At 45.8% G+C, this 27,426-nt stretch overlaps 1 protein-coding gene across 4 annotated transcripts; it reads right to left on the bottom strand.

Annotated features, from left to right (window-relative positions):
* Nucleotides 1–492: 492 nt before the first annotated feature.
* LOC101155276 (nucleosome-remodeling factor subunit BPTF) lies at nt 493–26,057 on the bottom strand. Of its 4 annotated transcripts, none has more exons than XM_011478546.3 (30): nt 25,321–26,057; nt 23,176–23,998; nt 21,555–21,775; nt 20,091–20,273; nt 19,803–19,913; nt 18,629–18,781; nt 18,457–18,533; nt 17,989–18,341; nt 17,747–17,878; nt 16,722–16,851; nt 16,315–16,633; nt 14,834–16,235; nt 13,650–13,774; nt 13,208–13,336; nt 12,964–13,114; nt 12,759–12,882; nt 12,441–12,672; nt 9,846–9,982; nt 9,665–9,758; nt 9,407–9,585; nt 7,446–9,324; nt 6,048–7,354; nt 5,888–5,970; nt 5,527–5,752; nt 4,958–5,421; nt 4,699–4,875; nt 4,425–4,617; nt 3,839–3,923; nt 3,577–3,763; nt 493–1,215 (listed from the first exon to the last, which is right to left on the bottom strand). In XM_011478546.3, exons 1-30 carry the CDS (start codon nt 25,820–25,822, stop codon nt 1,176–1,178), a joined length of 10,218 nt encoding a protein of 3,405 aa, XP_011476848.1. In that variant the 5' UTR covers nt 25,823–26,057; the 3' UTR covers nt 493–1,175. The 4 variants fall into 4 exon arrangements, with proteins under 4 accessions (XP_011476848.1, XP_011476847.1, XP_011476849.1 ...); XM_011478545.3 differs by having other exon boundaries at nt 12,964–13,117; XM_011478547.3 differs by having other exon boundaries at nt 493–1,878; nt 12,964–13,117.
* Between the last annotated feature and the right edge of the window lie 1,369 nt (nt 26,058–27,426).

Genomic DNA, 27,426 nt, shown 5'->3' on the forward strand with positions numbered 1-27,426 from the left:
TGATTGTTGCTGATGATGATCGATGTGATTCCTTGATGTTGTGTTTTGTACTCTGTTATGTTCAATATAGCTGGAAAAAATAAACGTTATTTTGGATTATTTGAAATTATGTGTTTAAACAACAGGTTTTGTTTTTAAAGCAAAAAAATGTTTTCTTTTGCTTATAATTTTATTTTTAATGCATTTTGGTAAAAAAAATTAATTCTGCGTGAAACTACTGTGGATATTAATATCTAAAATACACACATTTTACACAAAACAGGTAAAACAAAGATATTTAAAAGTATGTGTATTTTTTTAACAAACACCAACATTCACATTCATCTTAAAAAAATATTCTTTTTGATTTTCATGTTTTGTCCTTAATAGTTTTGCAATATACATAAGCAACAAGGTACACTGATATTTATATTTAAATTCATTTTAAAAACTTGTTGCAATTTAAAGTTGATCATGACTGCTTTACATTACTAAAGATACACAAAGACAAAATCAGTCTTCAGTTTTATTAAGTTCCATATACATCAATATGTGTTCAGCTGCAATACAAAAAAAAGAAATCAAGTTCAAATCTGATGACTTTTACAAAGGGGGCAGGAACCTTCAACTATTTCACCCTCGTCAGACGGCCACAATTGCAAAGCAACTCCTCAGCTTCTTACTGCACTTTCAGTAGGTTTTACAGTTTATTAGCAACGTCCCAAAAACAGTCTTTTATGCCACTGAAGGATGAGTGGAAATGGATGCAAAACGTTGTTCCACTTTGAACTCTGAACATTTGGACATGATGCTCAGTAGAACTCAGCCACTGAGCGGTTAAGCAGACATGATGACCACAAAAATGGTCGAAAGAAATCTTTCCACAAAGTGTAAAAAAAAAAAAAAAGGTAAAAAATAAAGATACATGGAAATACGAGAGCTCCTTAAGAGTTTTCTCCGAGGTAAACTTTCTCCTGAAATGCCTCAGGTGTTTCTGCTCCTCGGTTCAGGCCCGCAGATGGAGACAGGTCCAGAGAGGTCCCCGTACAGCTTTAAACGGGAAGGGGGGCGGCCCCGCCTGACTGGTCCTGTGAAAGCAGCACTGCTGGTTGCACGCCGGAGCATCACAGAGTTCAGTTCAGAAAAGCCTTTTTTTTTAGGCAAGTGCATTTAGTTTGCTCAATGTGCAACGCTTTCTAAGAGGCTGAAGAAGACTGAAGCTTGTTGTTATGAGACCTACAGGATGTGGAGAGAGAGCAGCTGTTGAGAGCTCTTCACATTACACATCTGTACAGCTTAAAGGCAGACAGAGAAGCTGCAAGAGTCGGGATCATGCAGCCATGTTGGCGTGATGACACTGGAATGCATTTATTGGTGCTTTTTTTTTCTTTTTCCACAGCTACAAAATCAGGGGCAGTGGGAACAAATCCCTCCTTCTTGTAGTACATTTTAGAATGTAAAAAACAAAATCTAAAATGTTTGGTTTTCATCATTATTTAAAACGTACATAGTCACTTTAGTATGCAGACGGGTCAAACTGAGGGTGAAGGAACATAGAAAAGTTGCATAAATATATCTCTCTCATAATAAAATGTGCAGCTTTATACATTGTAGACAACATATTTAACATATCTAATCCAAAACTGAGATGTTTTTAGCAAATAAATACAGGTTAGAAACCCAAATGTATTTAAAATCCCACTGAATCCTTCCTACTGGGTGTCGATCAGAAAACAGGGAAATGAAAATGTCGACATGGCTGCTTTTTCATTATCAGTAGTTGGGATCTTTTTTTTTTCTGTTTTGAATACAAAAAAAAAAGAAGATTTAAAGATCACTAGAGACCCCGGCATCCAGTCCAGACTCCAGCTAGACTGGCCCACTTAAGAATCTGACAATCTGTAAGAAAGAACACATGGGATGGCTTCAAACAAAAGCATGCACCAAAGGTGAACAGACACTAATGCAAGACGATGCAAATGATCCTGATGTGACCGATGCTGGACAGAAAACTTCAACTCTATTATGGCTGCTTTGTGAAAAGGAGAAAACTCTAAAGAGCTAATAAAAACAATCCAAAAGATGTCTAATGTCCTACTCTGATTATCTTTTGATCTATTTTAATTATCATTATGCTGTTTTTAGCTAAAATCCTTTTGGATGGTGTTGTTTTTTAGGACAGAGTTTCTGCAGAGCAGCAGCAGTTCGTTAGTAATTTTTTTCTCTAAATTGTGGGCAGGACCTTCCACTTCCTATTGCTGAAAGCTCTCTGTTTACACTCTCTCCTGCTAGCCCATCACACCCTAAACCTAACATTAGCAGTACAACAAAAATGGCGAGCAATATTGGAGCTATCCGGGCGTGCGGTCTGGAGCCAGATGTCATCTCAGAGGAGGAAAACAAAGACGTTCATGGGTCTATTTGTGCACAAATGAATGCATCAGAATGGAGTGGAGCAGGAAGCTTGAGGCCCACCCGGTGTATTTTCTAAGTAACAAATAATTGTTACTGATTCACAACAATTTGAGTAAAGAAATTCTCAAAAATGTCATTTGAAGCTTACTTTTCTGCTTTTAGGCAAGAAACATTTGAAAACATTTTGTCGGACTAAATACGTTTATACGATGTAAAATATAAAACAATTGTTCTTTTATTTAGAAAATAAAAGGTTATATTTAATTAATGCATGTTTACCCCTTCATGGTGACTTGTTTCAAATATGAGCGTATTCTGGCTAAGCTAAGAGGAAGTGTTTAAATGATAATGCAAACAAAAAGTTGACATTGTGTTTCTTTCCAAAGTAAACCTGTAAAAATGGATTTTTGTTAATGTTGCTTCAAACATTTTTCAGAATAAGATTTACTTGAAATTGAAGGCTTATCTTCATTCTACCTAACAGTCCTGACAATGAAAACCATCTTAGATCAGTGCCTGACAGCTGGAAGTCTTTAACCTTTAAAGAAGTTGTGTTTTTGGTGTTTTTAACACGTTCTTGTGGCATTTTTCTGAGCTGAAGAGTCCCTGTAAAAACATGAATGGTATTAAGGTTGAATCTGAATACTACCCCTACCCCTCCAACTGTAGGGGCATTTGGAGCTGTAATGGTGCCAGAACTTGAGTTTCTGAGACACTATGTTTCCATAACTCTCTGCTTGGAAGGATAAATGTAGGAGTGTGGGAATAATTCGGTTTTAGCCTTAATCTCTTGCATTTAAGGAGTTAATCTGGACTATTGGCATTTATTTCTGTTCTTAAATTCAATTAATGACATTTTTCTTGGTTTACTGCTTTAGTTGTGATTCTTATGCCCTTAAGCTTTTTCTGTAAATGACTGCATATGAATTCCATGAGCACATTAAAAAGAAACTGCTATCCGAGTGTGTAGAATTGGTTCCAGCTTTCACTGAGTTAGTGTTGTAAGTTTAAGACACACATGCAGATGGTGGAGGAAAAAAAACAAAGTGTCATGGAAGGAGAAGGAAAAGCGACAGGACTGATCCAGCGAAGCCGGTCAGAGCTCGCAGTGAGCCGAGAAGCGGAGGGCAGAGGAAAAAAGCCGAGCTTGAACCTTCCGTCAGAGCCGCTGCCTCGTCTTACCTGCTCGCCTTGAACCCTTTCAGCTTCTGCACAAAGAAGGCCTCCAGCACCTCCGCACACTGAAAGAAGGGGGTGTCGTTGGGATTGTAGTAGCGACAGTTGTCAAAGATTTTGGTCACGTCTGCCACGAACTCCGTGAGCTTCTGGTAATGTCGCTTTTGCAGATGGGTTTCCATCGTGGAGAAATCTGAAAGTCAGGAATGGCGTCAGTGAGCCGTGCTTCACTTCCTTCTGCGGTTTGTTTTTCATCGTTCGCTCCTACCCATTGGTTCCTTGATGACCCGATAATAATCTGGGGCGTCGTGGGGATCCACCGGTTCTAGGAAAGGCCACGCCATTTTGTGTGACTGCAAAAACAAAAGCAAAATAACAATAAAGACAAAAAAGGGATGAAAACCACATTTAAAATTATAACAGTAATTAAAGAGATCCCTCGCTATACTGCGGTTCACCTTTAGCAGTTTTTTTTCTAGGCAAACTTGCATGTTTTACTAATTAATGGATAACAGCAAACTGTAATGAGTGTTGTGCTTGGCTGTATTCTACTGTCAATCAATCTCCGTGCCGTCTCTCCTGTCGAGAAAGCGTTCCATTTTCCAGAGCTGCATAATTCTTTGATGCGATCAAATCTTTGTTTTCATTCTATAAAACTAGAACTTTGACAGTTTAAACAAGAGAGAAAAGGGAAAATGTTGTTTAAGAAAAGAGTAGAAAGCGTGCAGTGAGGAGTTTTACAGCCTCAAAACATCTATACTCCTACTGTCTGGTGTTGGTGTTATTAGAAAATAACTCCTGAGAAAACCGAGGGACCACAGTAAGGTGTTGTGTGTAGACGAGAGGATTCCGACCTGCAATGAACGCAATATTCTTTTTAAGCCCTCGTAGTCCTTGTCTGTGAGGGGCGATAAAACTGTCATGGCGTCTTCTGTGGACTGACACTGTGGACAGACGTACAGGTCGATGTGATTGGCTTCGCTCTGCAGGATGCCCACACAGCGCCCGTGGTACCAGTTCTGGCAGCGGTCACAGCCGATGTAAAACCTGCAGGAGAGCCATTGCTGTGCATCAGTACCGGCTTTGGAACAAGACGGCGAATTTTCAGTGGATCCCTTCGAGCCTTACTGGGATTCATCGTACGGCGTCCGGCAGATGCAGTACAGCTCCTCGCTGCAGCCTCCTTCCTGGCTGCGCTTGCAGTCGCTGCACACAAAGTCCTCCAACTTCTTGGCTTCTTTCTCCGTGATGCCGACACATGCGCCATGGAACCAGTTGGAGCACAGGTCGCAACCGATGTAAAACCTGGGAGAAAAAGGCAACTTTTACGACAACAACCGGCATCAGTGATGTCTGATGTGCAGGAGATGGTTGGTGCCGAGCGTACTTGGACTCGTCGTAGGGCGTTTTGCAGATACAGTACAGTTTGGTGTCCTTCTTGTGATCTTTTGAGGTAGAAGACAGTTTCTTCTTCTTCTTTTTGTGTTTGGAGTCTCGGTCCTTGTCCTTGTCCCTGTCCTCGTCTTTGTCTCTCTCCCGGTGTCTGTCGCGCTCCTGATCACGCTCCTTTTCTTGATCCCGGTCCCGTTCTCTGTCTTTGTCCCGTTTCTTGGTCTTCTCGTGGTGTCTGTCTCGATCTCTGCTTTTTTCTCTGTCTCTCTCGTCGTCTCTCTTGCGCTTGTGGGTGGAGGACGGAGGCGCCGTGGCGTGGGGGAGCTGTGGCGGCTGAACGAGGTGGGAGGACTGGGCGGCGGCAGCCGCCTTCACCGTTGCTGCGGCGGCCTGGGTAATGGCAGCCCGGGCCTTCTCCTTTTCTCGCTGTAGCCTCGCCAAGTCCCTCCTCAGCTCCTCCTGACAGGAAAAGCATTCATGAATAATCTGTTTTGCTCATGTACTGCAGAAACTTTGCATCCCGTCTCACAGAGTTTACATCTCTGTGGTGGAATTTCTAAAGACCTGCACTTGAAGCTGCAGCTCCTTGTCCAGCAGCGCCCTCTTCTTCAGGATTTCAGCCTTCAGCTGCTCTTTGTGTTTGTACAGCAGCGCGGTCAGCTTGGTGGCGTTCTGCTTGGAGCGTTTCTGCTCCACCACCTCTTCTTTTTTCCTTTTCTTAGCGGCCTGCTTCTCATCCTTTTCTATCTTGTCGAGGATGAACTTCATTACCTGGTTGCACACGATCATTCTGAGGGCAGAAAATTCTATGTGAGGCGAGGCGTTGTCTGGTTTAGAGAAAAGGAGTCTTCCAGAAAATGTAACATTCAGAAATGAAGTGAGATCAAACTCAGATTGGGTAAATGTGACATTAGGAGACCCAAACCTCTGGTTCTCCTCTCGTTCTGCAGCAGCCTGGGTCTTCCTTTGCTTCAGCTGTTCTACTGCAGAATTTTGCTTCACTAACACCTAATATTCATTAGAAAAATGCAGTTAATAAGAATACAAATCACCTGCAAAGGAATCTTGTTTTCCTCAGGGCCTACCTGCTTCTGCGAGCCGTCTTTAGGACTTAACACCTGCGTGTTCTGCTCCTGTTCCCTTTTAGCCTCGTTGTGTTTCTTCTTCTTTGGCACATGCTGGACTTGCTGCTGTGGCTGAATCCTTGGAAGCTGCTCCTGAACTCCTGCTGACGCCTGAATGGTCACCATGTTCTGGAGTTGGTGGGCCTGAATTGGGCCGGTTTTCTGCTGGATCTGGATGGGGAGCTGCAGCTTGATTTGCTGGGGAACAGCGCCTCCCTGCTGCTGGGCCTGCGCCTGGATCTGGGCCTGGATCTGAGCTGCAACATGCGGCGGTAGAGCGGACAGCAGCTGGACTGGCTGTTGGAGACCTGGAACAGTGATGAGTTGATGCCTGATGGGGGACTGGACCTGGATCTGAGGCTGTGTTTGGACTTGAGACTGACTTTGAGGTTGGAACTGGACTTGGAGTTTCGCCTGGACTTGGGTTGGGGCTTGGACCTGAAGCTGTTGCGTGACCCGGGCCGGTTGTGGGGCCTGCACTGTAAACTGGGGCTGCGTCTGGACGTGTGACTGAATGTGGAGCTGGGGCTGCAGGGACGAGTGAGTTTGAACTTGGTTTTGCTGCTGAAGCTGGACCTGGACCTGGGGAAGGAGGTGGGATTGGATCTGGGGTTGAGGTTGAAGCTGAATTTGGGTCTGTGGCTGGGATAGAAGCTGCGGTTCAGTCTGTGGTTTAGTTTGAAATGATGCTTGTACCTGGTGGAACTGGACCTGGGTCGGGGACTGCAGCTGGGCCTGGAATTGTGCTTGGGTTTGAGTCTGCAGCGGGGCCACACTTTTTGTTGGGGACTGCAGCTGGATTTGGGTTTGCGGCTGAAGTTGTGCTCTGGGCTGGAACTGAACCTGGATCTGGGGGTGAATCTGAGCAGGAGTCTGGATGTGTGGCATCTGCTGAACCTGTGCGCACATTTGGGTCTGGAGCTGAAGAGGAGTATGGGCTTGGGGCTGTGGGGGTCTTGTGGGGGACACCACAGAGGAAACGGGTATCCCCTTCACATGAACCTGCACTGCTGAGATGGTCTGCGGCAGTTGCTGTGTGGATATCAAAGCAGTGGGCTGGACTTGTGCTCGAGTGGGCGGAGTCAGGGGTGGCTGAGGCGAAGGAGTAATGGGGGAGGCTGTGGGGACTGATACAGAGCCAGGTACAGACACCAGGGCAGGTGGTGTGACTGGAGCTGCAGCCTGCTGAGCCGTCTGAACTGCAGTCTGAGGTTCTGAGAAAGCTGGAGGCCAACCTTGGGGCTGAGCTGCCCTCTGCTCTATCCGAGCTACAACAGGAAAGAAGTGAAGCTTTAAAGTTTGACCAGCTTAAAGAAACATCCTCAAAGGAAACACTCAGGGTGTGGAAATCGTCCTTACCTGGCACTGAAGGTGTGGTGGAGGTGGCTGTGACTGGTGTCACAACAGCATTTGCTACAGCTGTAAGTGGAGGAACAGAAACTGCAGAGAGGATCTGGGTTGCTGGCTTGGCTGGTGATGGGACGGGACTTTGAGCAGACAGAGCAGTCATGACTGGGGCAGAAATAGGTGTAAGGGCAGACATTGGAGCCTGGACAGGGCAAGGTAGTGAGGGAGAAACTGGGATTTGGCTCAAGTTGGATGGAGCTGCTGCAGAAGCAACTTGTATTAGAGACCTGACGGTAACTGCAGATGAAGCAGCTGCAGGAGCAGACATCTGCACTGGAACAGATGTTGGAATTAAGCTTTGGGCAGGACTGAGGGGCTGTGGGTGGATTTGAGATCTCTGGACTGAAAGCAAACATGTACTCTTAACAGGGGTGGTGTTGGGCGTCAGGGTGGCGTTGGGTGTAAAAGTGGTGCTGGCCATCTGTGTGGAGTTAGGTATAAGGGCGGTGTTGGTGGTCAGAGTTGTGTTTGGTGTAAAGGTGGTGGTAGATGTCAGGGAAGCGTTGGGCATTAGGGTAGTGTTTGATGTAAAGATGGTGTTGTTGGGTGTCAGAGCGGTGTTAAGTGTAGAGGTGGTGCTGGGCATCAAGGTGGAGTTGGGAGTAAAGGTGGCAGTGGATGTCAAGGTGGTGTTAAGTGTAGAGGTGGTGTTGGGCGCCAGGGCGGTGTTTGATGTGAAGGTGGTGTTGGGCACCAGGGCGGTGTTGGGAACTAGAGTGGTGTTTGGCGTAGAGGTGGTGCTAGGTGTCAGGGCAAAGCTGGGAGTCAAGGTGGTGTTGGATATTGGGGTGGTATTAGGTGTTAGGGCGGTGTTGGGTATTAGGGCGGTGTTGTGTGCCAGAGAGGTGTTGGGTATCAGGGTGGTGTTGTGTGTTAGGGCGGTGTTGGGTATCAGGGTGGTGTTGTGTGTCAGGGCGGTGCTGGGTATCAGGGTGGTGTTGTGTGTCAGGGCGGTGCTGGGTATTAGGGTGGTGTTGTGTGTCAGGGGGGTGCTGGGTATCAGGGTGGTGTTGTGTGTCAGGGCGGTGCTGGGTATCAGGGTGGTGTTGTGTGTCAGGGCGGTGCTGGGTATTAGGGTGGTGTTGTGTGTCAGGGCGGTGCTGGGTATTAGGGTGGTGTTGTGTGTCAGGGCGGTGCTGGGTATTAGGGTGGTGTTGTGTGTCAGGGCGGTGTTGGGTATTAGGGTGGTGTTGTGTGTCAGAGCAGGGATGTGGGTACTGGTTTGGTTCTGTGGGGGCTGTGAGACCACGACTTGTCTAGGAGTCACACTCAGGCTTGAGGGAGGCTGGATTGAAACCGATGGAGAGGGGGAGGTTAAATACTGCGCTCCAACCAAACCCAGTGACTGGGTAGGGACAGGTGATGGTGCAGTGGCAGGGATCTGTGTTTGTAGGGCAGTTTGAGCCACAGCCTGGGGCAGAGCAGGTGAAGTAGCAACCACTGGGGTTTGAACAGAGGCAGAAACTGGGCTGTGGGCGGAGCTTAAAATTTGTGATGGGCTTGACATGTGTGTAGGAGCGGGCAGTGGTGCCGTCATTTGTGTTTGGGCCATGGAGGATGGAGTTGTGTGGACCTGTGCTTGGACTTGGGTGGGTATCTGGGTCTGGGCGGGGACAGGTTTTGCAGGAGCAGCAGTTGGGGAAGGGGCAGCAGAGGAGGACGGGGGCATAGGCGTGAAGAGGAAGCGCTGCACCTGACCATTGGGCATGGCGGCCTGCATTAACTGCTGACCAGGACCGGGGATGACAGTAACGCCCTGTGGGATGATTTGAAGCTGCCCCTGGGTTTGACCTTGACCTTGGATCACCACCGTTAGTCCTGGGTTTCCTCCCTGCATAGTTTTAGACAAAACCCATCTTCAGCCTCATAAACGACAACATTCAAGGTTAAATGAAAAAGGGGTTGTCCTTTACCTGTGCCCCCTGTGTCAGCTGCATAAGCTGAGCCATCGTCAGCTTGACTTGACCCTGCTGGGGTTTTTGGGCCGGAGCAGCAAAGTTCTGTCCTGCAGGGGCAGGAGATGCTGCTGCAGAACCTGTGACGGCTGGTTGATGATTACGTTTCATCTGGGTCAAAGCCTGCTGAGGTGAAGCTGCACCAAGAGTTTACATTTGATTAGTTCTTTTTTTTAACATACAACACAAACAACATTAGTTTGCAGAAGTTGAAACCTTGTTGAGCTGCAGCTGAATTTCTCATGGTGGAGGTAGATGGAGAAACGGGCGCCGCTGTGCTTGTGGTCGTCAGGCCTCCCGTGGTGACGGTCTAAAAACAAAAGTTCAAACATTAGTGAGCGTCCTTTGGAGCTGCGTTTCATTAAAAGCAAAGCTGGTGGGGTGAGCGTCACTGCACCTGCTGCTGAGCGTTTGAGGACGGGGGCGCAGATCTGAGGTTGATGTTGCCCGTTGTAGGGTGTAGTGCGCTGTAGGTCCTAAGGTTTGCTGGAGGCCCAGATGGGAAAATACTGACAACTTTCTGCTGACCTGCACCTGTTGATGAGAGGAGAAAGATGGATGATGAGGACAGAGCAGCACCCTTTTGAAGTAAATGCCCTCAAAAAACAGCAGTTTTATTTTAGACCAGAAGTAATTCAATGAAACGTGTATGTTTGATTTTCGACAAGAATTCAAAGAAATATGGCTTTTTACTGAAAAACAAAAAGAGAGAAAAATGGTGAGAAATCCTGAGGTATTTATTGAGCGGCGGGCGCAGTACGATTCTCTAGAGGCAGCGTGTTTTCTGCAACTTTTTTTTCCTGCTTGCCCTGTCCAGCAGCAAACAGATGAGAGCTGCAGGCCTCTGTTACAATAGTGGGTTCAATAGCGGGTTATGAATCTTCTGACAAACGAGGTGTATATTTGTATAAACCCCTTTTGGATTTAAGACTAAACTTAGTAATGAGTAATTTGCACTGATTTCTTGTTAACTGGACGGGAAGGCAAAGAGAAAGACAGTGGGATGTTAGAGATAGAGGATAAAGGAAGTAGAGGATGAAAAGAGGCAACAAGTAGCTGGAGGTTTCTCATAATTACGATCAAATGTAGATGACAGTCAAAAGTAGGGGTCGACCAATTACCAGTACTGATTTATTTGTTTTTTTACTGACTTATTTATTTTTAAATGAACAAAGTTATTTGCTGGTGTTTGTTTTATTCTAAATTTTGATGCCAATATCAAAATTTGCACTTTCACTGCAAATGAATATCAGCACCAAATATTGGTTACTGATAATAATAATTAACGACCCTGACATTTTTTTAAAAACAACACCTCGATCAATCTCCAGGGGAGCCAGTTTAGCTCGTGCTGGTTTGCGGCGCCTTCCGTCCGTGAAACCCGGGTTCGACTCCGGGCTGCTCCCTGTTCCCTTCTCTACCTCTGCCGGTTCCAAGCCCGGTTTGAGAAGGTTGTGTCAGGAAGGGCATCCGGCGTAAAACATTGCCAAATTTACCATGCGACTCATTCGCTGTGGCGACCCCTGATGGGAGAAGCCGAAAGTGGAAGACCTCGATCAATCTCCACAGACACACTCAAATATTACAAACATACCTGTTGGCTCTAAAAAACCATCACACACATACATCAACATGTACACAATACAAATACAGCTTTCAAGCTCATGCTTGTGCAAACAAACACACACAGGTCAAGCATGTTTCATTCATGCTCGCATAATATTTGCGAAAAGTGAGCGGGCAAAGAGGCGAAAAGTTCAAATATTGGAACTTGCATCCTGTCAACCAATCAGGGACTCAGCTTTGGTCCATGACACGTTGATGATCAGCAGCTAAAGTCCAAAACCAACATGGAGACTTGGAAGCTGATTGTTGCTTTTTGTTCCCCTCCTAAACTTTATGATATTTTCTTATTTGGATCGAGACAATAACAAAAAAAGGTCCTCTGAATTTATGTTAATTTTTTCTCCTTCCTGTGACAGAAAGTCATCAACCTGGGTCACAGAGACATGGAAGCACCACTGAAAGCGCCGTCATTCAGACGCAGCTGCTGCAGTAGATGGTGAAGCTCGCCGTACCGCGAGAGTCTCTGAATGATCTCATGAACCCAGACGTGAAGACGTGGTGACCGATGCTTTTGTAGAGCTCTTCTAAATAAATAATCCTGGTCTCTCAATGTCATCCGCGTCTTTCACGTGCCAGCAAAACTATTGATAGTAGCTCCTCCCACACGCGGCAGGACACACTTTTGGAGGAGCAGGGAATCTGACGTGCGTCAACAGCTGTGGCGGATGCAGATTTGCTGCGTGAACCGCGCTCGGTGTGAAAGCAGCATCAAAACATCTTCATATCAGCAACATTTGGAAGGCATGAGCTCCAAGCACAACCGTTTCCTGCTCTCTGGAGTAGGAAACGGTCTTCCCAGCAGAGGGCAGCAGGAATGCCGGTCCGGAGCCGCTGCCAGCCGAAAGGAGCTGTGCCACGTACCATGAGGTCTGTGGTGTCCAATCCCAGGAGCTGGGATTTGGAAAATCTGATGGTTCACTGGAGTTCAGATGATTCCTCTCAGAGTGTTATTCAAAGAGGCTGTAAGCCCATTTGACCAACATTCTAATGTTAAAAAATGAAATGTAGTTTCCCTTTCGGCTTTTCCCATCAGGGGTCGCCACAGCGAACGAGTCGCATGGTAAACTTGGCAACGTTTTACGCCGGACGCCCTTCCTGACGCAACCTTCTCAAAGCAACTGGGCTTGGGACCGGCACAGAAGTAGAGAAGGGAACAGGGAGCAGCCCGGAGTCGAACCCTGGTTTCACGGACGGAAGGCGCCGCAAACCAGCACGAGCTAAACCGGCTCCCTAATGTTAAAAAATGAAATACTGGGGAAAAACTGAAAACTAAAATAAAACCGAGAAAGTAGTCAAAATAGACTTTAACTCCTGATAACCTCCTCCACCTCCTCCTCCTCCTCCTCCTTCTGCTGCTGCTGCTCACCAGAGCTGTTGGTGGTTTGACCCTGTTTAACCCAGGAAGCAAAGGACTGGTGGAAGTTCTTGTCCTGCTGGAAGGGAACTGTGGAGCCGAGCTTGGAGGCCAGCACCATTTTAGCTCCGGTGGGCGCCTGTCCTGCCCTCAGGGTCGTGGGGGTGCTGGCTGCAGTGGTGGTGATGGTGGTCGTGGTGGAAGTGGCAGCAGTCGTATTTAGTCTCTGCTGCTCGAGGCGTTTCTACAAACAGAAGACGTTGGTGCTGGTGGTCAGACGGGTGCGGATGTGGAAGCAGAGAAGGCAGGAGCCGCTCTGGCCGAACTCACCTGCTGAGCTGCCAGTCTGGCCTGCTTCAGCTGATGCTCCAAATGGGCCTTCACTTCATCTGCTGTCTTTAGAGTGCTGCTGCTTTTGGAGGAGTCTATTCCTTGGGACTTTTCCCTTTCCAGTCTGCAACAACAAAAAAAGGTGAAGGCTAGAAGGAGAAGGGAATTCCTGATAAAAAGGCACGGAGGACCGCTTGCTTCCCACCTCTCTGCAAAAGCTCTGATCTCCCATAACTCCAGTTCCTCTTCAGGCACCCACGTCTCCACGGCGACAGGTCCAGACAGTTTGGCTGGCTCTTGCTTTTTGGGCCTCAAGGCACTTGAACGAAGACCTTTCCTCTGGGGAGTCGGAGTTTCTGCTAATAAAAACCCCCCAAAAAACAAACAAACGTTCTGAAAATGTTCAACAGCGTGTTGATATTTCAACATAAGATTTTTCTTCTTCTTACCTTTGGGGGTGTCTCTATTCCCCAGGGGGCAGATGATCTTCCTGATGCAGTATTCTGAGCGGATGCCATAAGGCCCCACGTCTCTTCGTTTAATGATCTCAGTTGTGATTATGTCTGTGTCCGTGGTTTCTATAGAAAAAATCAAAGGCGTCAGGTAAACAAAATAGACACAAAAGCAGCTTCAGCTTTCAGGAAATGCAAACTGAGGGCAAAGTTTCCCCCTTGAGGTTACTCCTTTACCACCAGAGCCTTGTGGTTTCACTTTAAAGTGGTGAAGAGTTTACAAAATCAACGTTAACCCGCTGGTTCTGTTGCAGCGAAAAGCAGCTTTGCCCCTTTCAGATGGTATCGGTGCAAAGCCGAAAAGTCACAGTAGGTCAAAGAACGTCTGTTATTTAGCGACATCTCTGGTGTTAAAGGGTTAAAAGCAGACGTTTCTGACCTTTGCGGGTGGTTCCTACAGCAGAAGACGGCTTCACGCCCATGTCATCCCACCTCAGGCAGGCCCACAGCAGTCGCAGCATCAAACTGACTCCTGCCAGAGATCTCACAGTCTGCAGGCGGTACCTGAACCCACAGAAGAGATCTCCTTTCAGGATTACATCCACCCTCAATCAAACAGTCAAACTCTACTCATAAAATATGGTTTCAATCACTGTTAGCGGATTTAAAAATATACAAATAATCTAAGTTACAGGTAACAGCCGGAGGATTTCTTGCTTGTTTTAGGGTTTACAAGAAACAAATCATAAATGTACAGAAGCAAATGAGCAGGATGAGGTTTATAATCAACAGCAATGGCGTTTATTTAAAGGTCCACTCTGAAGAACATTGTATTATGGTATTTTGAACATGTTGTTGTGTCTTTTTTCTGTTAATGGAGGACTTTTATGAAAGAAATTACCGTAAGCTCAAATTAGCATGTATGAGTTTTAATTTTTTCATATTGTTGTGAATTAGGAGTAAAAAGTCCGTTGAATACAAGCTTATATGTGTCGTTGAAAATATGCTGGGTGGGCCACAAGCTCCCCGTTTCACGCTCTCAGCCACAGGGAGGGGAGGGGGGGGGGGGTTCCTCCGTGTCAACGGTCCCGCCCACAACTCAGAGGTGAATTTCTAATGAGCGATTGCCACTCTGCAGAAACTATGTCCTAGAAAACGACTTTTTTTTTTACATAAATTTGGGTAAAAATGGCATAATTATTCATAAAACCACAGTAGATTGGAAAAGATGATCCGAGTGGAAATCTAATTGGAAAATAGTAAAGAAATCATAGCATAACGACACAATTATCAAATTTTAGTCGAAACTGTTGAAGTATAGATAATAAAGACATGTCTAACATTAATAACAATTGGTTTAGCAGTTACTGCGACATCCGGTCAGTATGTTTGGGAGTAATGTATAGGTTTGCTGGGGTTCAGGTATTTTCTGTGTGTAGAATATGCTGAAACGCCTAGACTGAAAGGAGGCGTTGGATTAGTGTTAGCAAATGGCTTCACTCCTCTCATTTCTTTCATTTTAACTGTATTATCTCATTTCTAGGCATTTCTTAGAAACCGTGCAGACGTTTGGAACTTCTGAAGCATCATATGGTGTAAAAGCGCCTTGAATGTGCGACAGACCTCCAGCTGATCCCAAAGGTGGGTCTTGGTGACGGGTACGGCCAGATGTCTGTGGCCGGCTTGGCGTTGTAGTTGAAGATGGGAACTTCTCTGAAGCCGGCCTTCCTGGCCAGCCTTTTCAAGTCATCATTCGGGAGGACAAAGATGCTCTTCTTGCTGCTCTTGGTCACAAACTTGCGATAGGACGGCAGGGCGGTTCCAGAGCGGGCTTTTTTGGTTTTGGAAAACTTGAGCAGGGTGACGCGGTCTCTGGTGGAGTACTCCTTGCTTATGGTCATGGAAGCAGCTGGTGCGGCGGCAGAAGTGCTGACTTTGGCGTCGCCAAATCTTTTCTTGAGGGAAGAGGCGACTCCCGAACTGTGCTGGTTGTTGGGGGGAAGTGACCTGCTGGACGTCACGTCAGGCGTGTCATGAAGGGGCGGGTTTTTGGGTTCCTGTGGAGCTGCGTTAGGAATGGGAGTCTTTAAAGTTTCACTGTTGGTGCAGTTTTCTGGATTTTTACTCCCCAGAGAAGCTGGCGCTTCAAGCCTCGCAGGTATGGGCCCATCCCTGTTTGGGGGCCCCTCCTCATCTCCAACGTGGTTTTCTACCTTTGGGACTTTAAGAGGGGGTGGATGAGCCATGTTGGAGAGGTTCCCATTCATCAGAGACTTTAAATGCTCTCTCGGAGGCTCTTTCACGCCCTCCTGGACTTGACTGGCAGAGTCGGAGCTCCTGTTTGGATCTTCTTGTGGAGTTTCTCCGTTGACCTGTGATGTACTGCTCTTGCTTTGGGTCACCTCTGAACTCTCATTTTCAGAGTTTCTGCTGCTCTGCTTCATTTCCTCGAAGCTTCGTTTCTTAGAAATCTCCTCCATCGGAGTGTCTTCAGAGTTCTTGTGGCGGTTTGGTTCGGGTTTTCCGTTCAGTTCTTTGTGGATACTGGTGTCCTCGCCGTTTCCGTGGACTGCTTGTGTTCTGGCGTCTGTGCTGCTGGTCATGTTGGCGTGTTCCTGATCAAACTCCAGTTTTTTCACCACGTGGTCTTTCACCTGCAGACTCTCCTCCTCCGCTCGGACCCCTGGGGTCACTGCAGGCTCTTGTTTCTTGAAACTTTCAGTTTTAACTGCAGCTGTAGGCTTTGCAGCCGCTGCTGCTTTGTTCTGGAGGGCCGCCAGTCTCAACCGTTCCAGTCTCTGCTTCTCCTCCAGCGTGAACTGTTTGACCCGCCGCTCCAAGAGTCCATCCAGTTTGGACGGCTTCACCTTTTTCTTATAAGCTGTCCGCAGCTGGAAGCCCTCGCTGACGTTCACAACGTCGTAGAAAAGTTTGGACTCTGTGTTCTCCTTCTTGGGCGGTTCACATTTCTGGTTTTCCTCCTCTTCAGCAGGCGGGGATGCAGCACATTTGAGTTGATCTTTTTCTGCATCAGAGAACCAAAGACATCAGCACATTAAAAAAACACAAACATATGCTAGCCTGATAGCATTGTTTCGTTTTACCTTTAATCTCCGTAGAAGCAGAAGTTGGTGGCTCAATTTCCATTTTTTCCTCTTCTTTTATCTCTTCTGGTTTTTCCAGCTTCTCCTCTTTGATGGTTTGAGGTTTGCTGTCATCTTCTAAAGAACTGCAGTCGGGTTTGGCAATTGTGGACGGATGTTCCTGAAATCTGGCCTGGCCGTTACCTTCCAGGTCTTTGCGGTAGTTCACATTGGTGTTTCCTGGAAGCCTTGGGACAAACCGCGGCACGCGTGTCTTACTAACCCAACACCAGCCCCCATATCCGGTCACTCGGAATTCCTCGCCCTTCTGCTTCCAGACCTTTAGATACAGCGGGAAAAAAATTGGATGAACCAACATTTAGATGAAGCACCAACATGCAGACTTGATGGGCGGAGGGCCCTTTTACCTGGTGTTTGATGGGGAAGGTGTACTTCACCCATGTGGCTTGTTGCAGGATCTCTTCATCCTCAAGTTTTTTCTCTCGTTTCTTTACCTTCTCCTTCTCCTCCCGCTCCATGGCAGTCATGCGATGCAGCCTGAAGAAAAGAAACAGCAGAGAAGCTAAAAACAGGAAACCTTTATTTTCATTTTAAAATTTTGAGAAATGATACATCATGATGTTTTTGTTTTTGTCTGGTCTTTGTTCTTTTTTGAAAGCTTTAGAGACTTTTTTTGACTAAATACATTTCCAGATCTTGTTGCTCTGCACACAGCACACCTTTACTTATTTCTAAAAAATCTGCAAAATCTCTCTGTACTCCTGGCACTTTATATCTTGATCCACTCTTGGAGGATCTGCTTTTCTTTTTTAGGTGGAGCTCTCGTTCTCGATCTCGTTGGCACAAACCAAGCCCGCCCCGCCTTTTCCCATCCTGTTGCTGAAAGCTCTCTGTTACCAGGTTCTCCAGCTAGCTTACAGCCCCTCACACCTCCAACCTAACATTATGCAGCTGTACATCAGAGACGAGCTAAATAATTGTCTCCAAGCAGATCCATCAGAATGGAGCGAAGCGGGGAGCTTGTGGGCTGCAAAGCGTATTTTCTTCATAACAAATAAGCTCTTCTTCACGCAACATTTTTTCTTCTCCTGATTCACGATTTAAATAAAGAACTACTCAGAAATGTAATTTTAAGCTAAATTTTCTTTATACATGTCCTCCATCATCGGAAAAATGCGACAAAAACATGTTAAAAAGACCAAAAACAACATTTCCGTTGGTGTGGGTCTTTCAATATTTCCCTCACAGGGTAAATAGTAGAAGATGGATTCACACAAGTTCTTGAAATCTGCTGGATTTTTATTGCAACTGAAGATCTTGTGTTTTGTTTTTTTAATGGCCTGCGAAAACCTTGGTTCAGTCTTTAGGAAAGTAACCCAAGATGACAAAAATATGGCCGTTTCAGACCCACACCGTCTCATCCTCCCCCTACCTTGTATGTCCGAGTGAATCTTTCCAGATTGGCAGCGTGACCACAGGCTTGATTGCACATTCCAGGATTGCCAAAGCCAAAGCGAATTCTCTGGCTTTGCTGCACATCTGTACCGCTTTGTTCCAATTATTTCTGTGGAAAACAAAGACCAACCGTTTTAAAAATACATCAAAGTTAAATCCAAACACAAAAACTTTTGCTGTGAAGAGTTCCAGCCAAAGCCTTCATTCCTGTGTTTGTACCTGTGTGATGCCCAGTTGGGGTGCATGAAAGGAGACGGGACGCTCGTTTCCAGCTGGATGATGGTGAGACGCAGCGTGGAAACGGTGAGACTCCTCGAGCCGTAAATGGAGCCGTTCCACTTGAACTCGGACGCCGTGGTCAAACTGAACTTGTGGGAGAGGTGCCGCCTCTTGTCGTGGTCCTCCCGGTGCTGATGCTTGTTGAGTGCCAGCAGGTTGATGCTGTACTGGTTGCTGTAGACCCTGTACTTCCCTTCTTGACCCAGTTTGAACAAGGTGTTCAAACCTGACGCGAGTTCTCTTTTTAGGAGGCTGAGGCGCCAGCTGTCGCAGTCGAAGGGGACGGGGGACGACTGAAACAACAGGAAACATGATGGGTTTTTAGCTGCAGTTCCTGTGCAGCTCACTCAGAAACAGCTAATGGGTTCAGTCTTCCATCTGTGTTTTAGGCTGAAAGCATCCCTTCACCTCTTTGCTGCCTCTGGATGTCTGGGCCTTCAGCTCCGACCCTGCAGCTCTCTTGCTCTTCATCCTCTCGTTGTCGTCTGTCATTCAGGGAACAGATAACATTAGAACAACAACAACTAGGGCCCCCACACACAAGAGCGGCTTTCTGTCAGCATTCCACAGGGATGCTTACCGGTCCTGTCCTGGCTGGTGAATGAGGACTGGGAGGACCTGTCAGCCAGGTCCGACAGTTCTGGTTCTGTGCTGCTCACACCTGCAGGATCTTGGTCACTAGGCTGATGTGGTGGATCTTGGGTTGGTGTGAGAGAGTCCGCTTTGAGCTCGTCTGAAGGAAAATAAATCTAATGAGAAACATGCTTTAAAGAGAATGAAAACTGTTTTTATTCTAATGCATAAGAAAAAGTCCTTTGCATGCAAAACTGAGCAATTGGAATAAAAGATGTGTGACAAACATTTGCAGTGTGGAGAAAACATCAAACAGTGAAGACATTTTATATGAGCGACATCATGAAGTGAGATGGATTTTGGACACTCTCTTTTTGGGCGGCAGCGCCTCAGACGGTTAAGCAGGTAGGCCAATGGTCAAAGGATCCGAGGGTCGATCCCCGCTCCCCCCAGTCAACCGTCGTTGTGTCCTTGGGCAAGACACTTCCCCCTCCCCTGTCTCCAGGGCGCATGAATGCATATGATGGTCAGAGGGGCTGTAGGCGCCCCCCCCCCCTTTGTCAGTCTGCCTCCAGGGCAGCTGTGGCTCCATCAGCAGCCCTCCGTCATCAAGTATGAATGAGGAGTATTCGTGTTGAAGGGCTTTTTTTGTAGAAATTCTAAGAAGTGTTGACGTCTAACAAAATCCAGATGATTCCTTCAGACATGCCTGAAGTTTGAGGCTGAAAGCAAAATTCTTTGATGATACATAACTGAAGAAAACAAGCTCTTTCTGTGAGAGAAACAGGTGCACTGACAATACAAACTGAAACCTGCTATACCAGCTACATCCGTCACTTCCAAGTTCATTTAGGATCATTTATCCAGATGTAGGAATTATGGGGTTCATTTTTTAAATAGGTTTCTGTGTAGGGCAATGAAAGATGACCTCTGTTTCCTTCAGAGGAGCTCCTCAAAGATCTCATGCCAAAAACAAACATGCAAACACAGGAAATGAAGAACTAGGCTTTTAGCGGCAGCCTGTGCTGGTATTTGACCTAAAGCCCTGCTAACAAACAGGTGCTTCTGCAGACGGAGAGCATGACATGGACCAGCATGCTGCAAACAACAAAGACAGCCAGACGAAGGCTCTGGGACGTGCAGTGGGGGTGGGGACGGCTCAGGGGCTGGCTCAGGAGTACCTGCTGCTTGTGCTTCATTATGTTTGGAATCAAATGATTCTGCTTTAGGTCCAGGGGGGTCCTGGTGAGCAGAGGCGGGGCAATCTCCTGCTGCAGGCTGAACAGAAGCGGCTGGGGAGCAGCAGAAAGGGCCAACAGTACCGGGAGAGTCAGGATGTCCGTTTGCAATGAAGAGAAGAACATCGAGCACAGACTGGCCTGACATTTCTGCAGCAAACTGAGGTCCACGCGTGTGCAGAAACACCAGTAGCTTTAGATGAGACACAGACAGGACAAACCCAGGATTACCTTGTGAGCTCCCATCTTCCATCGACTCGGATCCCTCTGCCTTCTCAGGCTCCGATGAGGGTTCCACTCTCTCCTCTGCTGGATTTATGGAGGTGCTTTCGGCTTCCTGCTTCGCCTCCTCTGCTCGCCTCTTAGCTTCCTGCTTCGCCGCCCGCCGGATCTTCAAACGCTCCGTGACCACATCTACAAACAAACATCCTGTTTTCATCCAGGCAGCCAACCACAACACATCTGTGCGTGAGGGCAACATGAGACAAACGGAGGGAGGGCGCCGTTTCCAACAAGACCAGGGTTCAAGTACATTCCCCGCGTGATTGAGAGAATGACATGCAGAATGGAGGAAAACATGTTTAGGGGCTTCTAGCTGCTTCTTGTTGTAGACAAAAAGAAAACTATAAAACAGAGAAACAAGATTTGGCTTTAAAAACTCATCAGAAAAAATGTTGTATTTCAGGCTGATTTAGGTTATAAATGAAACTGATGCAACCGGGCTCGGAAGCAAGTCTATGTAAACACGCGGAACTATGTTTCAGGATTCCATGTTCACGTCCGTTTTCGGGTTGTACATACAAAGCATGTGACCATTGAACCTTAAACCACCTGAACTCATCAAAACACAGAAGTGCCAACAGTTTTAAAATTGATCATGGAGGAGAAATGAAGGATTGGTGTTTGTGCCAAGTCTTTCATATTTTGGAAAGAAAAGCCAGGAGCGAGATTTGCCCCACTTCCACTCATACCGTTAGTGTCGGGTAGTGACAGTCCAGTGTGAACACCGTATGCTAAAGCACATGCAAGAATGCTCGTTCAGCGCCTCGTTGAGCTCGCATCACATCCCTGGTGTGTAAGCAGCATCAGTGGTAACGATAGCAAAAACCTTTCCAAAAACACAGATGAGTCTAAATTCTTTAGGAAAAACTGCATGTCTGTGAGGTAAACACCAAAGTAAAAGTCCTGAAGCAGCTACAAACCAAAGAAAGATCAAGACCACCAGGCCAATAAATCTTCTTTAGAAATATTAAGTTTCCAAAAATCAAATTTTCGTGTATTTTAGCAGACGGAGAACCTTATCGAGTCTCCTTTTTACCAGGATCCTAGTGCAAGATAAAGACCGGCACCTTGCTATCTGTCAGAGCGGGAATCAGGGTCACGTGGAGAAAGTTTGATACCAACACATCCAGATGTTGAAGTCTGTCCAGACTTCAGCAGCAAACTCCTCAGTTTGACCACTGACTGAGAAGAGGGAAAATGAGGGGAAAACTGCTACTTGGGACTGACAGTGATAAAAAAACGCTTTAAGGTGCTTCCTGAACACAGCTCAGGCAGACAAATTAAATGAAATCCCTAAATCTGTCACACACCTAGGTGTGCGAGATCTGTTCTCCGCATTTGACCCATCCCCTGGGGGAGTGGTGAAAAATGTGCTTTTACCTTCTAAACTATAACAACAGGTCAGCTCTTTACCATTGACAACTGTGAGGTAGGCTTTATTGTTGCCCCGGGCTTTGTGAGTCAGCTCCTCGGTGATGTCCATGTGAGCTTGCACCTCCTCCATCAGCTCCTCCAGGGTGGCGTGCAGGTCAGTCTCCCAGTATTCCTTATCCAGCCGTTCCATGAGCTCCTCCAGCTGCACCTTGCTGCTGTAGTACCAGATCTTCTTCTTCTCGTGCTCCCCGTCTTCCTCACTGGGGAGAGGAGGAACAGCACGTTCAGAGGTGAGGAGGAGCTCTCTTCCATAACATGCTCGCTGTTCTGAAAGAGCTTCAAGTGGCGGCAATGTGCAAACTATTTCACTGATCAACGGAGAATGACTGCAGATGAGGATTGCGAGCCTGGACAACACGTCTCTACAAACTAAATAAATGACCAAATTCTTGGAGGATTGTTGCATTTTATACGCCAAGAAACTGTCCTAAGAATTTCCAGTTTTTCTTTCCAGCTGTTTCACATTTAGTCTGGGCAAAAGTAGACAGAGCAGGAACAAATGAGACAGCGTGAAACCATAATTTGCAGAGTTTGTGTCACTTTGGTCTGATTTAGAGCCTCCGTCTTGTTGGTCAAAGTGATTTCATAACAAAACAAGATAAGGATCTATGTGGTTTATCTTTTGGGCGAGGCATCAGGGCTAAACCGCTCATCGTGAGCGCCATAAAGGCTGCAAAGACGTGCAGAAATATGGCACTTTTTCCGTTAGTGAAAACTTGGCCTTTACTTGTAAATGTTTGCGGATTGATGCGACAATTTAAGCGTCCCAGGTAGACGTGAGATAAAATGTGTTTTTCTTTGTTTGACGTGAATTTTGCTGATGCAGGCTGGCCACATACAACCTTGTTTCTTAGAAAATATTTTTCTGGTTAAGCAGGACGACACTTCTGCAAGAGTATCAGAGCCACTATAAAGGAAAGCCACCAAATATGCACGACGTTAGAAAATGATGAGATAAAAAGTCATTAAATTAGGAGAAAAGTCTACATTGTATGATAATTACGTTGTACAGTTAAGAAAAAACGAGAAATAAAATCATAACTTTCTGATTAAAAAAAGCTATTTTACAAGGAAAAATCATTGAAAAAAATAAAATTGTAATTTCATGAGAATAAAGTTGTACATTTGATGAAATAAAGATTTGGCGAGATTCGCCCTTCCTATTTCACGCAAATAAACAGGCCTGTTTGATTAGCTTTGCTGAAAAATTTAAAAGGCTAATTTTAATATTTCATTTTTGAAAAAGCACGACTTTTTTCTTGTAAAAACAAAAACTTGGGATTTGTTTAATTTTTTTCATATTCATATAACTTTGGTCTCATAAAATTTTGACTTTTTTCCTTATAATTTTAAAACTGTTTTTTTTAGATTTATTCTTCTTCTTTTATGGTGGCCCTAAAACTCTGAAAACAACAAATGAATGAAGTCACCCCTTCCTAGAACAGATCATTCATACAATTCCTCAGGTTGACTTTTTTTGGTTTAAATTTGACTCCATGTTGTCATCTGGTACACAGGTCAGGTAAAGCTGTGGTTTAGGCCACATTCCTCGCTGATGGTGCAGAAAGTAAACATGGAGGACAGCGAGCTCCAAACTTACACAATAATCCTCCGAATGAGAAACCAATACTTCCTCTGGTGGCGGTCATATCCAATGGGCTCCTGGCGGATATACGGCCTGTTTTTTTGCGCCTCTGTCACACAGTCCGACACCCCGGACACCTTGTGCGCCACGCAGATCTCACACTGCCACTCATCCTCAGGAACTTCCTCCAGCGGCGGCTTCACACACTCGAGGTGGTAGACTGCTGAGCAGGTCTCACAACACAGCAGGTCGCCCAGCCGGTGACACACGCGGCAGTGGTCATCGTACTGCATCGTGCCGTCCGACATCAGCTCCTCGCGAGCGATGTTGGTGGTGAGGAACAGATCCACCAAGAACTGTAGCACCTTGATCTTACTTTCTAGAGGACCGCAGGGATAACCATCCATCTCCAAGTGTGGCAGAACATGGTGGTACTCCTTGTCGCTTTCGCAGTAAGACCGCAACACCTCAGGCCACGTCATCCCATCGATGAAATACAGAGTGGAGTTGACGCTGTCCTTAAGGTCCGCAGGGCCGAAGGTGGTGTTGGAAGAGTCCTCCTCTCGGAGGATGGCTTTCAACAGGGATGTGTGGGTCTCTGCAATGAGCGTGCACTGCTCCTGTCCGACCAGCGCTGCACAGAAGTCCTCGAAGCGAAAGGGGGAAAGCCGTAGCACCGTGCTAAAATTCCGTAGGACCTCGTAGATGGAGGTGATGTTGAGCAGCTCCTCGTTCGGCACCAGGAGGTCCTCAGACGTTTCTGGAAGCTCAAGAGAAGGAATCTCTTTGTCCTCAAGAATGGGAGTACGAGGACGGGGAACCGGAAGTTTCTTCCTCCCTGAAGGGTAAAAAAAAAACAACAACACATTTTACCTCACCAGAAACTAATATTTAGAACTTGATAGACCACTGAAATTTCAAAAAAATTTCAGTGGTCTTTTAATAATGATTTTGCTGTTATTAGCCAAAATCATAATATCTTTGTTGTTTTATTGGACATAGTTTCTGCAGAGCTGCAGGAGTGCATTAGAAATTCACCTCTGATTTTTGGATGAGGAAAACGACAACGTACGTGGATCTATTTGTCTGCAAGTGGATGCATCCGAATGAAGCGGAGCAGAAGGCTTGTGGCTTGGCGTAGTAACTATTATGTCACACAAGAGTTCTTTCAACACCTTTTTTTTTCCGTCTGGTCCTAATTCGCAATGATTTGAATATAGAAAAACTCAGAAAATCAACTTTAACCTTAATTAAAAGTTATAATGCCACAATAAAATGTTGAAAACACAATTTTCATCAGTGGGTCTTTAAAGAATAGAATGGCTTCTAGGTGCCATGAATCTGCATTTCTATGAGTTCTTGCAGCTATATTTACTTATTAAAAAAAAGAGCGAGCCTAATGTGATGTGAAATCACACTGATGATCTTGTGATAAACCTTTGCTGCACATGGCTCCTCACTGTCATCATTAGCTTAATGAGTCTGCCTCCTCCTGCAGCACACAGGGAAACACGATCTGACGTGTTTGGACTCACCAACGGTGACCGCATCACGAATATTTTATCCTGTGCAGTGGGGTAAATGCACTGTGAGTAAGTCCAAACCCAAACATTTAAGTCATTTACTGACAAAGTAGTGAAAGCTGTGGGAAAAACGGCTAACATGCTAGGTTAGCTGGCTTCTTTATTGGTTGTTTAAATTGGTTTAAATGAACACATTTGTGTTTTTATTTATATTTAATAGCCGTAAACTATTGGGTATCAAATTATATATAACATTAGGCTGAAAACACACTAAAAGAAGCAGGTAACACTACATCTGTGCTATTTGCTAGCATTAGCATGCTAACAGCTATGGTTTTGATAAGGATACAGCGGTGCGTTATGGGTAAAAAATAATATTTTAGCGATTGTAAAAACAATCTTTTAGTATTATTTGATTACATTAAGTTATGGCAACAAGCTGATCTGCGGCTGCATCCTCAGCTCACATGTAGCCGCTTCATTTAGCAGACTGAGGCCTGTTTTCATCCAGAGTGCATTCTCCATTTTGGACGATAAGGTTATAGCTTCCTGCAACATTCAGAAAGGGGTTGTTGTTTCTTTTCTCCAAAATGCATGTCAGTGGGCTGCTCGAGCCGGTGAGTGTGCATTCATTTACCCGGAGTGCTGGCGTGTGTGCTCTGGCTCCGAAAGCTGCTCTCCGTGCAGTAGCTGGCAGCATCTTCCTCCTCGTCCAGCACATCATCTTCCAGGCAGTCGGAGTCCTCTTTGAGGGCCTCGTCCTCCTCAGACTGGGGTTCCTCCTCAACAAACTCGTCCTCCTCCGACCTCAGGCTCACCGCGTCGTCGTCCTCGTCGCTCTCGTGGTCGTCGTACACCACTGTTTTGGGTGCCCCCGTCCGCCTTCCACCCCGTCCGCCCCTGCCTCCCCTGCCGCCGCCGCCTCTGCCTCGTCCCCTGCCCCGTGTTGACGCTCCAGATCCCCCTCTCCTCCTTCTAGTCGGCTTGGGGTTCTCCCTTATGGGGCTATCGCCGTCCTCATCCCCGCTGTCCCGAAACCGGGGTTTCAGGTTCCTCCTCGGTCGTAAGCCCCTGGTGGAAGCTGGGGACGGTTCCTCGGTTTGTAGCGGTTTGGCCTGCCTGCCCCTTTTCCCTCTCATGATAATAGACGAGGTCTCTATTATTTTTGAAATCCCTCCGTGCGTCGGTTTGGCATACGCAAACGCCAGCGAAACCGCTACGGCCGCGAAGCTCAGCCGGCAAGGGACGCGACGGTGCGGAGACCCCGTGGAGCCCCCGGTGTTCTTCGGGCATAAAAACTCAAAACGTTAGCCCGGCGTCCCGTCCAGATCCGCTTTGAGCCGCCATTTTTCTTCTCTGCCTCTGAGGCTGAACAAACAGCAGCAGGCCCTCGCTACGGTGTAGAGTCACGTGGTGTCTCTGCTGGCTGCCAGCGCTCAGGCAACAATGAGCAAAGTGACAACATAAACTACAACAAATAATCTCCAATTTAGCTTTAAATCACTAGTTTATTGAACAGTTTATTGCAGCATTTGTACTACACTTTATTCAGATAAAAATACAAACATTACAACATACTTATATATTACAAAAGCCTTTCAAAAAGTCCCACTCCGGTCATATTTGGATCAATTTTCAAATATTTCAGGTTGCGCAGTTTTGGGCCAAAATCCCAAAAACCTGTGCCTTTTTCTGGGACATAGTTTCTGCAGAGTCTTTAGAAATTCCCCTCTGAGTTGTGGGCGGGAGCCCACTGAGCGTATTTTCTACGTCACAAATAAGCCCTTTTTCCAACAGCATTTTTTATTCTGCTCCTGATTCAATATGATTTGAATGAAGAAATACTCAGAAATGCAGTTTAAATCTTAATTTTCTTTCTATATGTCCTGCATCATGAGAAAAACGCCACAAGGACATGTTAAAAACAACACAATTTCCCTCAGTGTGAGTCTTTAAAAATGACCGTTTCATATAAAAATTAATTTCTAATTATATAAAAAAACTTAAATGATAAAATAGTTTTTAGGTGGAACTTTTTATTGATGAAGAAAAATGCAAAAATCACAATGCTGAAAAAAACAAAGAACTATTGTGTTTAAAAAAACTTCCTTCCAGTTGATGAGTAAAAACAATGCAATCAATTCTAAATAGGGACTAAAGTATTTATGTCAAATAGACAATAAAATGTTTCTCTATTGCAGCTTCTAAGGTTTTTTGACAGAAGGCTGTGTATAATTTATCTTACTGAAACAAGAATTGTATTTTCTATTAAAATGGTGTATTATTCCTAATACAAATCTATGTTGTTTCCTCATAAAAAACACAGACTTTTGTTTTTTTACCAAACTTTTTTTCCTCATATAATGAGATTTTTGTGAAACAAATACCTATGCTCAAACTTAAAACATACAAATTACTCTTTCTTTTTTGTGTGAAGGAATTCATTCATTCATTAATTCATTCATACATTCTTCTTCCGTTTTGTCCCTTTCGGAGTCACGGGGCTGCTGGAGCCTATCCCAGCCACTTGTGGGCGAAGGCAGGGGACATCCTGGACAGGTCGCTAGTCTGTAGCAGGGTTGAAGGTAATACAATTAAAATCCAAAGGTGGGCGGAGTTTTGGAAGATTGTTCTCAAGTAAGACTAGCATTTCTTCAAAAAAATTTCAGATTGGAAATTTTCTCTTAGTGGGATCAACAAAAAGATTTTGTAATTCTATTAAATTCCAATTACACCACGTTCC

The sequence above is a fragment of the Oryzias latipes genome, chromosome 8 (assembly GCF_002234675.1).
Source record: "Oryzias latipes chromosome 8, ASM223467v1".
Classification (NCBI taxonomy): Eukaryota; Metazoa; Chordata; class Actinopteri; order Beloniformes; family Adrianichthyidae; genus Oryzias; species Oryzias latipes.

Bases quoted from the DNA above. Each gene is read 5' to 3' on its own strand.
- LOC101155276 (XM_011478545.3), bottom strand. From the start codon at position 25,822: ATGAGAGGGAAAAGGGGCAGGCAGGCCAAACCGCTACAAACCGAGGAA. The intron at 16,634-16,721 runs GTAAAAGGGCCC...CTGTATCTAAAG, and splicing joins CCTTCCCCATCAAACACCAG to GTCTGGAAGCAGAAGGGCGA. The intron at 16,236-16,314 runs GTAAAACGAAAC...TCTCTGATGCAG, and splicing joins TGCTTCTACGGAGATTAAAG to AAAAAGATCAACTCAAATGT.